Source organism: Pecten maximus, chromosome 3 (genome assembly GCF_902652985.1).
Source record: "Pecten maximus chromosome 3, xPecMax1.1, whole genome shotgun sequence".
Lineage (NCBI taxonomy): Eukaryota > Metazoa > Mollusca > Bivalvia > Pectinida > Pectinidae > Pecten > Pecten maximus.
Genome location: NC_047017.1, coordinates 17,371,686 through 17,388,498, shown reverse-complemented (window position 1 = coordinate 17,388,498; position 16,813 = coordinate 17,371,686). Strand labels below are relative to the sequence as shown.

At 38.1% G+C, this 16,813-nt stretch overlaps 2 protein-coding genes across 2 annotated transcripts; one reads left to right on the top strand and one right to left on the bottom strand.

Annotated features, from left to right (window-relative positions):
- The first annotated feature begins 661 nt into the window (after positions 1-661).
- On the top strand, positions 662-4,583 carry LOC117323397 (uncharacterized transmembrane protein DDB_G0289901-like). The gene is made up of 2 exons (XM_033878593.1): positions 662-804; positions 2,662-4,583. The coding sequence occupies exons 1-2, from the start codon at positions 753-755 to the stop codon at positions 4,560-4,562; spliced, it is 1,953 nt and encodes a 650-aa protein (XP_033734484.1). The 5' UTR covers positions 662-752; the 3' UTR covers positions 4,563-4,583.
- A 1,464-nt stretch (positions 4,584-6,047) lies between these two features.
- LOC117323396 (AP-4 complex subunit sigma-1-like) lies at positions 6,048-16,777 on the bottom strand. Its single transcript, XM_033878591.1, has 6 exons — positions 16,659-16,777; positions 13,455-13,621; positions 13,148-13,234; positions 9,061-9,129; positions 8,567-8,578; positions 6,048-7,499 (listed from the first exon to the last, which is right to left on the bottom strand). The coding sequence occupies exons 2-6, from the start codon at positions 13,584-13,586 to the stop codon at positions 7,374-7,376; spliced, it is 426 nt and encodes a 141-aa protein (XP_033734482.1). The 5' UTR covers positions 13,587-13,621; positions 16,659-16,777; the 3' UTR covers positions 6,048-7,373.
- Between the last annotated feature and the right edge of the window lie 36 nt (positions 16,778-16,813).

Here is a 16,813-nt window from a genome sequence, read left to right as displayed (position 1 = left end):
AGAATGAAAAGAAAATCAGAAACATTTGAAAAGGGTATAATGATGATAGACGAGAATGATATCTGAGTCACTTACTGCCTAGGCATCAGCTATGTAATGTCAAGCCATCAAAATGAGAACTAGGGTAATGCCATATCACGCAAGGAAAAGGAATACGGGACCAAATCGCCCAAAGAACTCGACCTACATAGTAAGATAGCACTTTTTAGTGCCAACTCCCTTGTTTCCATGGACTATCCTATGTATAATGAATTACAAAAAGCGGTCGTGTTTATAAAATCAAAAATCAAAAAATGTGAAAATTGATAGCAATTTTCTTCTGGATCACAAGGTTCTATTGTTCTTGCACTTTTTCAAGGGTCTCTATTCATATCTATTTTTTTTATTCGACTTTAGTTTCATCGATTTCGAGTTGAGTTTGTGTAATATACAAAATTGTTATCAAGCATAAATTATTGTCAGTATAATATTCTCTTTGAAATACGGAGACGTGATGTTTCTAAGATAAAGAATGCAAGGTGTCTTTCGATAAATTGACTTATTGACGTTATTCAAAATCCTCACGACATGGCGATAGATGGGAGGCAGATGTTGTGTAAATGATTAGCCCAATATTTTAAATGGTTATAGGACAGCTCGTCGCTCTTGTCCGAGAGATAAAGAGCTGACCTCAGTGGTGACCTGGCCAGTAGAGCCGCCGTCCACAAACACCGTTCCGCAGACAAGCCTGGCGTCAATCAGCGACTACCAACATGATTCTTTGTATAGCACTCGTCTGCATAGCATGCTGCAATGCACTCCCAGGTAATCCTTAACTTTAACGATATAAGTTCTTATAGCTTATTTCACAGAATAACCACAAAACTGGTTATTTTTGCGGGTTTTGATATTATTATTATTTTTTTTTTTTTGCAAATATGTAACGATCGCGAAAAAGACATCGCAAAATTGGAATGGATGAAAAACGATACTATTGGTATCCAAAGTACAAGAGTTGAAATCACATAATGATAATCATGCAAAAAATAAATGCATCCTCAAAAACAATTTATTTTTGGTAGAGAAATCCGATATGGTATTTCACCAGTCCTCTTTAAATGTCTAATGAAAGTGCTCTCAGCTCCCGGCAGCTCCCGGAACCCGACAATGCAGTGAACATTACTCACATGGATAAATAGTATCTAGTGGTCATTACTGTTTAAAATGATATGTTTTTCTTGTGGTCTCAATCTCATTAGATATGTGAAGTTGTGTGGTACAAAATTTCGGATGTCGTGGTTATAAATAGAATAATTGTCTTAAACAATTCCTGTTGTTCCTTATAAACATTGAAAGCCGAATGTTTATATAAAACAAACATTTTATGTTGTACAGTATCTGTACCAATAGATCATTTACTTACTAGAATAATGATATCCTTCACCTCTTCCTTAATTCAGGTAAGACAGCTCTTACCTAATGCATATATGCATGTCATCATGTAGATATATACTTTGTATTTTTCTCTTTTATTGCACATTGTCCTTTCCTCCTTATTTCCGTAGGTACGCCTTGTATATATATATTGTTTTGATTTCCAATTTAAATTATTTTTCTTTTTTTATTGTGATTTGTCTCATTAATATCTTAAGGTACTAATCCTTTGTGTCTGACATGACGTTTTCAAATGTGTTGTTTTTGGTCCATGGCAAGGAGGTTGAACTCTTAATTTGTTTTTTTCCCTTGGTTGTTCGTTTCGTTCCGCACATGTAGCTACTACAACTCTTGATAGTCCTTATGTGTGGGATGAGCCAAAACTGATTTTGACAAACAGTATTATAGATTTATAATCGCGATTTAGACTGTAATGCTTTCTATACCGCTGGTACTTTTACGTATTAAACACACACCTATAAATAACACTGGATAATAAAAAAAATTGATAAAATTCCAAGCGCACCTTGTTTTTAAACCATTTTAAAGATTAGTGGTTAAAATGTAACTCAATTCAATTCAATCTTTTAATACGATTGCCACTTGAAGTTCTTCTACTCAAAACGCTTCAGTAGATAAATATCCTTTTAATTATATATCACTGGACTTGCACCGCCAATTTGTATAGATAGTTGGATACGATATCTCTGAATCAACAGTCTAATTACAGGTTATATATATTACAACTTTAACCCCATGATTCACCGTAACAGTAGATTTATAATGTTAGACAAGCTGCCATAGTTCATCTAGCACATGCAAACCAGCGCTTCTTTCAAAACAAATGTAAGTTAAATAACTACCAGGTAGTTTTTAATAGCTAAAGCTGACAGTTAAATGGTGTTTCTGTTATTGAATTTCTGCTAAACAAATGTATCGAGTAATAAGGCTGTTGTTCCCTCCCCATCAAAATGTTGACATTTCTTTCGACTTGTTTTTAGTTTCCTCCGTTAACTGCTAGGCAGAAGCACTTCAGGTCCATAGTATTGATGAGTTCTAGAAGGACAAAACAGCTGTATGATGCAGTATAATTCATTTTTTTGCGTCTATATCTAATTCCTGTGCGGCTTATATGTTCAATGTATAATTCATTGATGAATGAACATATTAACTATTATCTGTGATATTATTGTTCAGCTACTTTCATCACTCCTATAAATCACTAAATATATCAAACGTTCGTTTCAGTATTCAAACGGGCTTCATTCGATCCTAACGCCATCTATCAACAACAATCACAAGCTGCTCAGTCGTTTCTGACAGGTAGCTCTAGCAATGTAGCATCCCCAGGAGGGAGTAATCCGGCAAACCCTTCAGATGGTAGCAGTGGAGGTTCATCCGGATCTTCACAGTCAGATACGAGCATATCTGGAAGTTTCGACCCAAATGCTCTTTTCCAACAACAGATGCAGCAAGCTCAACAGTACATGCAATCCAATAATCCATCTTCGGGTTCTGGCGGTTCCTCATCCGGAAGCAGTTCCGGAAGTAGTTCGGGGAGTTCAAGTAGCAGCTTCAACCCTAATCAAATGATATCAGGTTCTTCTTCCAGTTCTTCAGGAAGTTCATCGATGGGCAGTTTCGACCCCAACTCACTTAATAATCAAATGATGCAGCAGGCACAACAAAACATGAACAGTGGAGGAGGAAGCAGTAGCGGAAGTCAGTCATCTTCGAGTGGATCCAGTTCAGGATCTAGTTCAGGATCCAGTTCAGGTTCTAGTGGAAGTTCCAGCAGCTTTGATCCTAATGCTTTGAACAACCAAATGATGCAACAGGCACAACAAAACATGAACAGTGGAGGAGGAAGCAGTAGCGGAAGTCAGTCATCTTCGAGTGGATCTAGTTCAGGATCTAGTTCAGGATCTAGTTCAGGATCCAGTTCAGGATCTAGTGGAAGTTCCAGCAGCTTTGATCCTAATGCTTTGAACAACCAAATGATGCAGCAAGCTCAACAAAACATGAATAGTGGAAGCGGAGGCAGTGGAAGCCAGTCATCCCCTAGTGGGTCCAGTTCAGGATCAAATACAGGTAGTTTTAACCCTAATAATCTTAATCAACAGAAACAACCTAGTAGTAGCAGTGGAAGTAGTGGTGGAAGTGGAAGTAGCAGTAGTAGCAGCAGCAGCTTTGATCCGACATCGATGAACAACAACATGCTCAACCAAAATCTCCAAAATATGCAGCAGCAAATGTCTTCTATGACTCAAGGAATGAACATGAATGGTGGTTCATCTAGCAGTTCCAGTGGAAGTGGAACTTCAGGATCAAGTAGTGGGTCATCAGGAAGCAGTTCAAGTCAAATGTCACCAAGCAATATGATGACTGGAAGCGGAGGAAGTTCATCGTCAATGGGAGGATCTTCAGGTTCATCCGGGAGCCAGATGATGTCGCCTAGTAGCATGATGGGAGGAAGTTCCGGGGGTAGCGGCGGAAGCAGTAGCAGCTCTGGAGGGGGTAGCAGCAGTAGTTCTGGTAGCTTTGATCCAAATGCAATTAACAGTCCCGATAAAAACAAAATTGATCCTGCTCAATTCATGCAAAATATGGGGAGCAGTGGTGGATCTTCGGGTTCAAGTGGTGGATCATCTGGTGGCAGTTCCAGCCAGATGATGTCGCCGAGCAATATGATGAGTGGAAGTGGAGGAGGTTCGTCATCAACAGGAGGATCATCGTCTGGAAGTGGTTCAAGTCAGATGATGTCACCTAGTAACATGATGGGAGGTGGTTCTTCTGGTAGTGGAGGCAGCAGCAGTGGATCAAGTGGGGGTTCGTCAAGTCCAAGTGGCGGCTCAAGTCAGATGATGTCGCCTAGCAACATGATGGGAGGTGGCTCTTCTTCTGGTGGGGGTGGGTCAAGTAGTGGTGGAAGTAGCAGCAGTTCTGGGAGTAGTTCTGGAGGAGGATCTAACAGTGGTAGTGGCTCTGGTAGCTTCGACCCAAATCAACTTAATCAACAAATGATGTCCTCTTCCAGTATGACCGATCCATCCAAGTTTATGAGTGGAGTTAGTGCTGGCAGCACATCAGGGTCCATGGGAAACGGAATGAAATTTGATGTTCTCAATCCCAGTCAATTTGTCGGGTAATTAAAATCTGATCAATATCAAGTCTTTATTATGTGATATCTGCATGAAATTAATTACATGCACGGAGTCCTTGCCATATTGTATATATAGGTCACCCTTCATGTAAAATTAATGTAATTTATGTACATGTCATCCTTCTTGTAAAATTATTTTGAATTAAGGATACTGTTTGACTTCAGATAATGTTATAATTAGGTAGTATAGCAATATACAGCATAGACAACAATACGTTATATAATTGTTTCACCCCTGCATATTTAAAGAATAACAAACGGTTTTTATCAAATATTTCTTCAAACCACTCAAAATAGTTACCAGTGACACAGGTCATCTGAACCAGACTGTCTCGTTTACTACTTTCACCCTTGTACTATATTGTATAGGCTTAACAGAATACACATCCAAATGGAATCCTGTTTATTACATCAACAGACTGTGTCACATGCCCCAGGTATGACCTTGTCTTATCAATCACGAACTAGACAGATTCTTTGTCAAGTTTACCACGACTTCACTCCGATGACAATAGGTATATTACCTTACATTGTATTCTGTATTCTAACATAGAAAAAAAAAGTTTAAAAAACTTGTAAATGTGATAATTGGATAAACACCCTGGGACCAAAAATACACATATAAGAGACATTTTAAAGACTCTCATTGTAATGAAATCCTCATTACAAACCTGCTGTTGATACCTTTCTAGTTTCATAGGTATCAATAGAAGTACTTTTGAAATGTTGAAATGTAGCGACCTGTTCAAAGGGAGATAATTGTTAAATATGAAGGTCTCACACAACTACTTCAGCCAATCAGTGTTTCACCTGAACCAAGTCCCTGAAGAAAATGTGGTTCTTGGGTTTGTAGCTATTTCTTGAGTAAATAATACATGCAAAGTTTTTTTTTTCTATATACCAGAATAAAGAGTAGGGTCTTGAAATTTTAAAAATCCAAAATATACACTCCTGGTAAAAATAGGAAGATGTAGGATTCCAGGTGTAAAAAGGTGGGAATTCCCCTGGTGGGGGTTCCTGTGTCCACTGTGAATATCAGGGTTACTGTCTTTAAAGTACTGGTGTGCTCTTATATGCTAATAAACCTATCCAATAACATCATTTTTTGGTAGGGAAATTTTTAAACTTTAATTTGATATAAATTTTAACTTTAAATGAGCGACTGAGGGGATGGAGTCCTTGGTAATAACATATACATGTGTAGTGAAATAATTAGTTGTGCGAGACCTGAACTTTTTGTCATAAGTTTTGATGCAACCTGAAATTATCTCTAATTAAACAAGAGGTCCATGGGACTTAATGGTCATCTGACTCTAATTGGTCAGAATCATCTTAGAGTCATTCAGCAAAGTTTCAACAGAATCTCACTGACAAAAGTGTGAAGTGTGAAAAGTTTACGCACAATGGACAACGATGGACCAAACATGATGACTATAGGTTAAATAACCTAAAAAAAGTAATAAAAAGACAATTCGGACTTTGATTTTATTCGGTAACAACAAACAAAATTCACATCAATTATATATTTGAAGTAAAATTTAAAGTAAGATGAACAATATGTTTAAAACAAATTACTAGTATGCTTGAATATCTCTTGAAATGTGGGTAAAATATTCATTATGATCCAAGAATTTTGCAAACTAATACTATTGCAAAAGGTGATCACTTTCATTAACTAGAAAACAAATTGAATCATTTCATTCAGACTGGAGTTCAATTTATCCAAAATTCAACCAATCATTTAAGTGATATTTTTTGTAAGGATGCACCCTTATCTATTCTTTCAGACTTTCAACAGTCTGTCTGTTTGCTATATTTGACAGAAAACTTTCAAATCTTAGAAGATTACATTCACATACAATCTAACTCTATGCACAAAACAAAATATTTCACAAAAATGTAGGTAAAAATACCAGACAGTAAAAAATATGGAAAGATTGTCTGTCTCCAGAAGATCAAGACATGGCACTTCTTTAACACAAAATCAAACCTTTTGGTCAAGGAATACATATGTGTTTCACACCAAAAGTAAATTATCAACATACTGGTATATTAAAATAAATAGCATTTTAAAAAGATTTTTGCATGATTGGGCCATAACTTCTTGTCATCTGACAAACCACCCCATATGTTTAATTGGGGCCATAACTTCTTGTCTTCTGAGAAACACCCCCATATGTTTTCACAAATACAACACTTTCAGTCCATGTATGTTCCTGGTGGGTCACAACCCTCCTGGAATGATTTTACATGGTAATAATTCTCCATACGGAGTTATACTGTTGATGCCATGTCTTTCCAAGAGCATGACTTTCCTATTACTTTGTCTCATAAAACAATTCACAGGTGTCAGTTCACTCCTCTTCTAGAATGGCTTACTAACCCAGAAGTTCAAGTCTCTCCTAAAATGGTGTCACAAGGCTTTATATCTCCTGATGTAGTTATACCTCTGACTCCATGTTTCTCCTTAGAATGGCTTCGCCTTTGAGGTCAACTGTGAGTTCACATCTTTCCTAGAAATTGACACAAACCTTCTTCATATCTATTTGCTCATGGGTATGACATGGAATGGATTCCCCTCATCATGTCAATTCTATCATGAAGTAGATACCCCTTGTGGTGCTATGAATTACAATACTGAGGCCATACATTCTACCTCTTACATTTCACCTTTTAATCTTTGCCAGGCTGACTTCAGCTTCAGAAGTCACTCCTCCAGAAAATTTACTCCTATTGTAAACACTTATCCATTAACAGGGAATACACAGAGCCTTATAACAATGTCTGCTAGGGAATATTATCTTCTGGTAGCATCCATCAGCTGGAGAGGGAGGAGCACTCTTGATCTATTGGTCTCTGCTATATTTCCAGAAACCACCATTTCATCCAGGATCATATGGATCTTATCCATGTTATAAACAAACTGACAGGTTAAGGAACAATACATAAATATATTTACATCTCTCCCTTCTTCAGCTTAGTATACTCGTACTGTGAATAAATTAGCGTATACGCAGTGAAAAAAGGCTCAGCGGATTAGTAAGTGCAGGAATCGATAACATAATTATGATGTCGTCTATTTGTGACGTTACCAGAATGTCAACTAGACGGCGCCATTTTGAAAGGACTGATCAACGCAATTTTAACGTTTTCTTCTGTTTCTCGATGATCTCTGCACAAAAAGCTAACGTCAAGTGAGTATTTTATCAAAAACTAAACTGAATATTGTGGAAATGAATGCATATTTAACTTCTCCATGAGGTAATCTAACAACAAATGGCTGAAGCGTACATTTCATAGAGAACATTTTACAATGTCACTACTAAATTTGTGTCAATACACACTGTGCTTGACAACCATAGTTAGTCTGAGACGGAAATTGTGGATTGTGAATATATGAATTAATTAAAAATGTAAAAGGTATTAAACAAAAATGTGGAGCTGTATCTTTTAATTTTGTGAACAATACTGGTGTCTTTACGTAGATTCACTGAAACTATATTATCTTAGCAACCACGGCTGTCATAGTTACCAACGTTGCAACACACACTGAATTTTCTTTTCTTTGTACTGTATCTAAACGATTTGTTTGATTTAAATATAAGGATTGTACCTCATTTTGACTGCGTACCATATACGCAGTCAATATGAGGTACAATTCTTAAATATTACAACACAGAAATATGAATTATCATTGTAAAGTATTTTTTTATCTAAACAATGTAATGTTGTTTTGTTGTTTTTGTTTTTTTACATTGCAAAATAAACTTGAATATACATTTATGCAAATTATATGCCATATTAAAAATCAAGAAAGACTTCCTTAAATTTTGAGATTATCTGATTAAAATACATGGCCAGTTTACATACATGCACAATTGAATCTAAATAATAGCATGGCATTTTAAGTTGCTAATACTGTTCAATATGGTATTGTCCTGAGACAACTTTACTACATTTGATATGCAGAGTTGTGTTTAAAAAGGATACATCCTGCTCTGACTGAAACAAACAAAATTAACACAATCAGGCCTCGAATTGTCAGACAAAACAGGCTAATGAAAAAGCCTTACTCTCACATAAAAATGATTAAAGGGACATAACTCCTTAGAAAATCAAGAAATGTAAAAACTTATCACAATTGAACAACTACCTTATTAAGAAGTTATAACTATTCATTAGGACAAGATGTTAACAGAGGATGAAGATTGACACATCAACTGACTTATTTCTAGTCTGCTATATTAGTGGTATATATACATAAATAGTACCTGGTATCTTAGCCAGAGTTTCCTCTGTCCCGACACCAGACTTGGACATTCTTTAGGCTACACAGGTATCTGTATCCAAGTTCAGTAATAGGGCTAGTATTCTTCATGCTTACAAAATTATATATTGCTTTCAAACTGTACTAGGGATTGATATTTTTGAAATGTAAAATGAGAGTTTTTATTCAAAATGAATAAGTTTCTTCTTGTACTTACCACATTTTCAAAATACTTGATGACAGTTTCGACAAAATTCTGTAGGACTTCCATCACTGCTAGCTCATTCTGAATGTATACATAATGTAAACCATTTCTATGCTTTATAAAGATAGAGAGATTGATAAAATGATATTTTCTCAATGTAAATTTTGTTTTTTCTTTCGGTCCTGAACAATACAATACACATATCAAAGTGCAATTTTATATAACGTGATACATCGTGAAGCCAAGTCTCATCTTTATGATCAAGAATACTCCTCCAGCTATCGACAAAATAAACTTCATTATCAATATAGAATTCCTGATAATATAAATGAAGAGAACAAAGTTGGAGTAATAGGTCAGAATAGTGTAAAGGAATATTTGAAATATTGATAATGATAAAAGCATTGAAAAATGTGATGGTGATATAAAGCATGTGATATAAGATGTCTGAGCAGAATAAAAGGCTACAAGAACACTGGTATTATGAATTTTATTTGTTTTACAACAATTATGAAACAAGTTATATCAGCTTATATAAATCACTCTTTTTGGCCTAGATGGAAGAGCACAAGGGGTCTTAGGGCGGGAGGAAACCAGAGATTACTTGGAGAAAAACCACATGGCCATTTAGGTGACCCTTATACCTTTTCATATTCAACAACAAGTAATATAACTCTGCATGTCGCTTAGGTAAAAGGCAAGAGTGTTACCACTGCACCATCTCACCACCCAACACCAGTTGTTATAGTCTGACCCACTGGGTGTTATAGCCTGAGACACTGGGTGTTATAGTCGGAGACACCAGGTGTTATAGCCTGAGACACTGGGTGTTATAGCCTGAGACACTGGGTGTTATAGTCTGAGACACTGGGTGTTATAGTCGGAGACACCAGGTGTTATAGCCTGAGACACTGGGTGTTATAGTCTGACCCATTGGGTGTTATAGCCTGAGACACTGGGTGTTATAGCCTGACCCACTGGGTGTTATAGTCGGAGACACCAGGTGTTATAGCCTGAGACACTGGGTGTTATAGCCTGACCCATTGGGTGTTATAGCCTGAGACACTGGGTGTTATAGTCTGAGACACTGGGTGTTATAGTCTGACCCACTGGGTGTTATAGCCTGAGACACTGGGTGTTATAGCCTGAACCATTGGGTGTTATAGCCTGACCCACTAGGTGTTATAGCCTGAGGCACTGGGTGTTATAGTCTGAGACACCGGGTGTTATAGCCTGAGACACTGGGTGTTAAAGCCTGACCCACTGGGTGTTATAGTCTGACCCATTGGGTGTTATAGTCTGAGACACTGGGTGTTATAGTCTGACCCACTGGGTGTTATAGCCTGACCCACTGGGTGTTATAGCCTGAGACACTGGGTGTTATAGCCTGAGGCACTGGGTGTTATAGCTTGACCCACTGGGTGTTATAGTCTGACCCATTGGGTGTTATAGCCTGAGACACCGGGTATTATAGTCGGAGACACCAGGTGTTATAGTCTGACCCACTGGGTGTTATAGCCTGAGACACTGGGTGTTATAGCCTGAGGCACTGGGTGTTATAGTCTGAGACACCGGGTGTTATAGCCTGAGACACTGGGTGTTATAGCTTGACCCACTGGGTGTTATAGTCTGACCCATTGGGTGTTATAGCCTGACCCACTGGGTGTTATAGCCTGACCCGCTGGGTGTTATAGCCTGACCCACTGGGTGTTATAGCCTGACCCATTGGGTGTTATAGCCTGACCCACTGGGTGTTATAGCCTGACCCACTGGGTGTTATAGTCTGACCCACTGGGTGTTATAGCCTGACCCGCTGGGTGTTATAGTCTGACCCATTGGGTGTTATAGCCTGACCCACTGGGTGTTATAGCCTGACCCATTGGGTGTTATAGCCTGAGGCACTGGGTGTTATAGCCTGAGTCACTGGGTGTTATAGCCTGAGCCACTGGGTGTTATAGCCTGACCCACTGGGTGTTATAGCCTGACCCACTGGGTGTTATAGTCTGAGGCACTGGGTGTTATAGCTTGACCCACTGGGTGTTATAGTCTGACCCATTGGGTGTTATAGCCTGACCCACTGGGTGTTATAGCCTGACCCACTGGGTGTTATAGTCTGAGACATTGGGTGTTATAGTCTGACCCACTGGGTGTTATAGTCTGAGGCACTGGGTGTTATAGCCTGACCCACTGGGTGTTATAGCCTGACCCACTGGGTGTTATAGCCTGACCCATTGGGTGTTATAGCCTGACCCATTGGGTGTTATAGCCTGACCCACTGGGTGTTATAGCCTGACCCACTGGGTGTTATAGCCTGGCCCACTGGGTGTTATAGCCTGACCCATTGGGTGTTATAGCCTGACCCACTGGGTGTTATAGCCTGACCCACTGGGTGTTATAGCCTGAGGCACTGGGTGTGAAAGCCTGACCCACTGGGTGTTATTGTCTTCCCCACTGGGTGTTATAGCCTGACCCACTGGGTGTTATAGCCTGACCCACTGGGTGTTATAGTCTGAGACATTGGGTGTTATAGCCTGACCCACTGGGTGTTATAGTCTGACCCATTGGGTGTTATAGTCTGAGGCACTGGGTGTTATAGCCTGACCCACTGAGTGTTATAGTCTGACCCATTGGGTGTTATAGTCTGACCCACTGGGTGTTATAGCCTGACCCACTAGGTGTTATAGTCTGACCCACTGGGTGTTATAGTCTGAGACATTGGGTGTTATAGTCTGACCCATTGGGTGTTATAGCCTGACCCACTGGGTGTTATAGTCTGACCCATTGGGTGTTATAGTCTGAGACACTGGGTGTTATAGTCTGACCCACTGGGTGTTATAGCCTGAGACACCGGGTATTATAGTCGGAGACACTGGGTGCTATAGTCTGACCCATTGGGTGTTATAGCCTGACCCACTGGGTGTTATAGTCTGACCCACTGGGTGTTATAGTCTGATCCATTGGGTGTTATAGTCTGAGACACCGGGTATTATAGTCTGACCCATTGGGTGTTATAGTCTGAGACATTGGGTGTTATAGCCTGACCCACTGGGTGTTATAGTCTGACCCATTGGGTGTTATAGCCTGACCCACTGGGTGTTATAGCCTGACCCACTGGGTGTTATAGTCTGAGGCACTGGGTGTGAAAGCCTGACCCACTGGGTGTTATTGTCTTCCCCACTGGGTGTTATAGCCTGACCCACTGGGTGTTATAGCCTGAGGCACTGGGTGTTATAGCCTGAGACACCGGGTGTTATAGCCTCAGACACCGGGTGTTATAGCCTGAGACATTGGGTGTTATAGTCTGAGACACTGGGTGTTATAGCCTGAGACATTGGGTGTTATAGCCTGAGGCACTGGGTGTTATAGCCTGATGAACTGGGTGTTATAGCCTGAGACACCGGGTGTTATAGCCTGAGACATTGGGTGTTATAGTCTGAGACACCGGGTGTTATAGCCTGAAGAACTGGGTGTTATAGCCTGAGACATTGTGTGTTATAGTCTGAGACACCGGGTGTTATAGCCTGAGACATTGGGTGTTATAGTCTGAGACACTGGGTGTTATAGCCTGAGACATTGGGTGTTATAGCCTGAGACATTGGGTGTTATAGCCTGAGGCACTGGGTGTTATAGCCTGAGACACTGGGTATAGCCTGAGACACTGGGTGTTATAGCCTGAGACATTGGGTGTTATAGTCTGAGACACCGGGTGTTATAGCCTGAGACACCGGGTGTTAAAGCCTGACCCACTGGGTGTTATAGTCTGACCCATTGGGTTTTATATCCTGAGACACTGGGTGTTATAGTCTGAGACACCGGGTGTTATAGCCTGAGGCACTGGGTGTTATAGCTTGACCCACTGGGAGTTATAGCCTGACCCATTGGGTGTTATAGCCTGAGACACTGGGTGTTATAGCCTGAGGCACTGGGTGTTATAGCTTGACCCACTGGGTGTTATAGCCTGACCCATTGGGTGTTATAGCCTGACCCACTCTGTGTTATAGCCTGTTCCACTGGGTGTTATAGGAATATGGTGGCAACTTCCTCTTAGCATTGTGTCAATGGGAAAATGAGGAGCAAATGTAAACATAAGTTGTATTACCTCAGTCACTGATGTCCCGGCAATAAAGATTAGATTTGTGTAGAGTCTATAAATCAGCATAGTGTCTTGGTATTCCACAATCCCCTCCTTAAATGAGCAGTAATAAAACAAATAAACATGCATGTATATCCTGGTATCTAAATAATATACAAACATAGGCTACCTTTTATGCTTTGAAATATAATACAAATTTTCAGAACATAATTACTTTAAATTCAACATGAAAATCCAGAAGCTTATAGCTTAATACAGACTAATGAATGATGTAACTGATAAAAAATGTATGTAATCTGCAATCTTCCCATACTTGTTTCTGATCTTTCAAGCATAACCGTATAATTTCATGATCTCTATTTGCCCGTGCTTTCTGGTTATCACTGCCAAAGAATCTGCACATCCGAATATGTCCCATCCGATTTCCAACCAAGATGAACTTCATTGTTTCTAGCGTGATACTAATTTTCCGTCCTAATCCTTAAAAGAAAAAAAAGTTATTTATTATTTGGTTGAAACAATATATTATTTTCAAAAGTCTTTGAAGAGTGAAATTCAACATCTGCAACGTGAATCCAACAACAATCCTTGTCACAACATTGATACAAGCATGATATGTGAATTAAGATACAAGAATAATCCATGTGTTTTTAAATATTTTATCAGATATCGAAATACAGCCAAATGTCTTAACCTATGTAACTGGAAAGCAAGTAGATAGTCTTCACTGGTGATTGATCCTGCAACCCTCTGCTTACCAGACTCCAGTCTGGTAAATTACACTAGTACAAACTCACACTAAGAAGGCAACTGCATCACTATGCATGCTATATACAAGATAGCTGCAATAACGTAGCTCTGGACTATGGACAATGGACGGACAATTTCTGACAGATGCTCGTGGGAGAGCAGTGTAGGCAGGGTAAGAATATTCGTTCTCTATAACAAGAAGGTATCACAAGTGATACAAATCGCCTCCATATCTGCTACCATATATAAATAGCAGTGGTGACCATGGCACCCTGAAAAATGAACTTAATTGAGGTATACTTATATATATTTACATTCCTAATGTGGTTTGCTGATATGAACATACCAAGTGAAAACATATGACCATGAATACACTATGAAAACCATATGAAAACATTGTCTCTCGTGCAAATCACCTGATTAATCGGGTCATATTAATACACCATCAAAAAAATAGTCCGCCTTTCAATTATGAAAATATTGTGTTTTTGTTGCAATTTGTTCACATAAAATAATATGATTTGAATTGAATGATTGTATTTAATATTATTTTTACTTTAATACTTCTTTCTTTTTGTTTTATACAAAATTAAACAAAAAAGACCGGAAAATGCGGAACGACATTAAAACAATGGCGTGGTGCATAGGTGGGATCTCCCGGCTGTTCTAATAATTTGGCGTTTCGTCGTATACATGACAAATTTTTCTTTTTAATAAAATTTCCCGTTTTCTCGATATATGATTTTTTTAAATCAAGGTTATGTAAATATATGAATTGAATAGATTTTTTTAATTTTCATTGCGGCTATGAATACCAGTAGCTAGCTACATATCCCGTGGCGTGCTAACATAGCCGCAATGAAAATTTAAAAAATCTATTCAATCCATATTTGACCAGTGTATGAAATTTGATTGAAATCTGGTTAAAACTAAAGTCACTAGGGCAACGACAAAGATTTTCTACCAATAGCAATGGTGACCTTGCCTTTGACCTTGGCATTCTGAAAGGAAACCTCTTGGAGGTATACTCATTTTTCACCAATGTTTGATTAAAATGCATCAAATAATGAATTCACAAGAGCGCTGACAAAGATATTCTGTAAATAGTAAGTGACCTTTTCCATGACCTAATTGGCACCCTGAAACACAAACTGGTTTGAAATATACTCATAATCGACCAATGCTCATAGTTTTATTAAAATGCATTAATTAAATAATGAAGTCGCAAGAGTGCTCAGACAAAGATTTTCTATAATCAGTAACAGTTCCTTGTCCTTGGTAACCTGAAACACAAATCATTTGAGGTATACTCATAATCAACCAATGCATGAAGTACAAGTTTGAGGTATACTCACAATTGAACACCCAAGCAAACAATCCCAATATCAACAGAGCTTGATTGAACCATTCGAACAGGAGAAGCAACAATGACCTTATCCCTTGACCTTTTGACCCGAAAACAAATCCTTATCAATTCTTACTCTCAATAAGGAATTTAAGCGGTGTGTGAAATTTGGATTTGTTGAAATGATGATGCAGACCGACAGAATGATGGACAGACAGCAGTATTACAACCCCTTCCGATTGTTGATCTTGGGATAAGTGATATCATTTCTCCCTATTTTGTACGAGATTGCTGGTCTTAAAAAAAGATGAAAGAAGGGTGGTTTCTCATTTTCAATTCAACTTTCAGCAAATAACAGTTTATATGAAACAAGGATTCCTGTAGATAAATATTGTGTTAAGATATAAAATTTTAGATTTATTAGCAAAACGATTGTCAGGTGTCATGTGTAAGGTAACTTCTTCATACAGAATTTTGTTGTGTTCAAAGTTGATCTCTCCCATCAATTTATATTAAAAAAAGACCTATCTATTAGCTTCTGCAACATGAACATTTCACTCTAACAGCATTTCCTATTAGAAATAAGCTGAAAATATGTCTAATATCATAATTTGATTCCATCAACAAGCACCGCTGTTCTTCCAATCTTGGTCATCTTCAAAATCTAGAGGGAATTCATAATATCCTTAATTCCAATAAATTGTAATTAACACTATACCCATGCCTTAATTCTTCATTATTGACATCATTAATCAAAACAGTAGTGACATCATCAAACAGATAAACAATATAAATACTTGAATTTATTTCAAATTAATGATATCACTAATTAGAATTAAATGAATTATAGATGTTTTTTTTTTATTAATTATATAAATTTGGATTAAAGCTGTAGGCCTATCATTTAACAAGTTTTTGTTACCATTATTTTGCATTAAAGGTTACCAAATTAATTAACATTAGAAATTTGAATTACTTCTATAATTATTCAACAATATCAAATAGTATTTTGTGATGTCATTATACTGAAATTATCATTCGAATTTAATGATAACTCATTTTCTAGATGTCTATTATCCTGATCTCAAACTTCACCAGTGAAGGGGAGGCAACTCGAATAGGATTTCTCACCTGAATAAATTTGCATGAAACCACACCTTAACGCGGTCCGCTTTTTCTGAAATTACGCGCACAATTCATTTGTTTCAAGAAAAAAACAATTTGGGGTTAGCTCCCATTAAAAGAGAGTATGTAATGCTCAATATGATGATAAATGTAACAGACTGACAATGATGGAATCGGGTAACGTTATCGCCACACCCGGAGGGAAGTGTAATATCAACAACATCATTTGCACAATACCAATCCAAGTACAGAAATGATGTTAGGTACTGCAAGAACAATGCACAATAACAGACTTACACATGATAGTGTTACAACGATAAGGTTACAGCGTGATTCATTTCCATTCGCTGATTTGCCTTTATTATTGTCGGAAAAGGGTGGAATCTATTATACGTTCGGAACAACTTTCAGAATTTACAATAGCATAAATTTGAATGAATAACTCCAGAAAG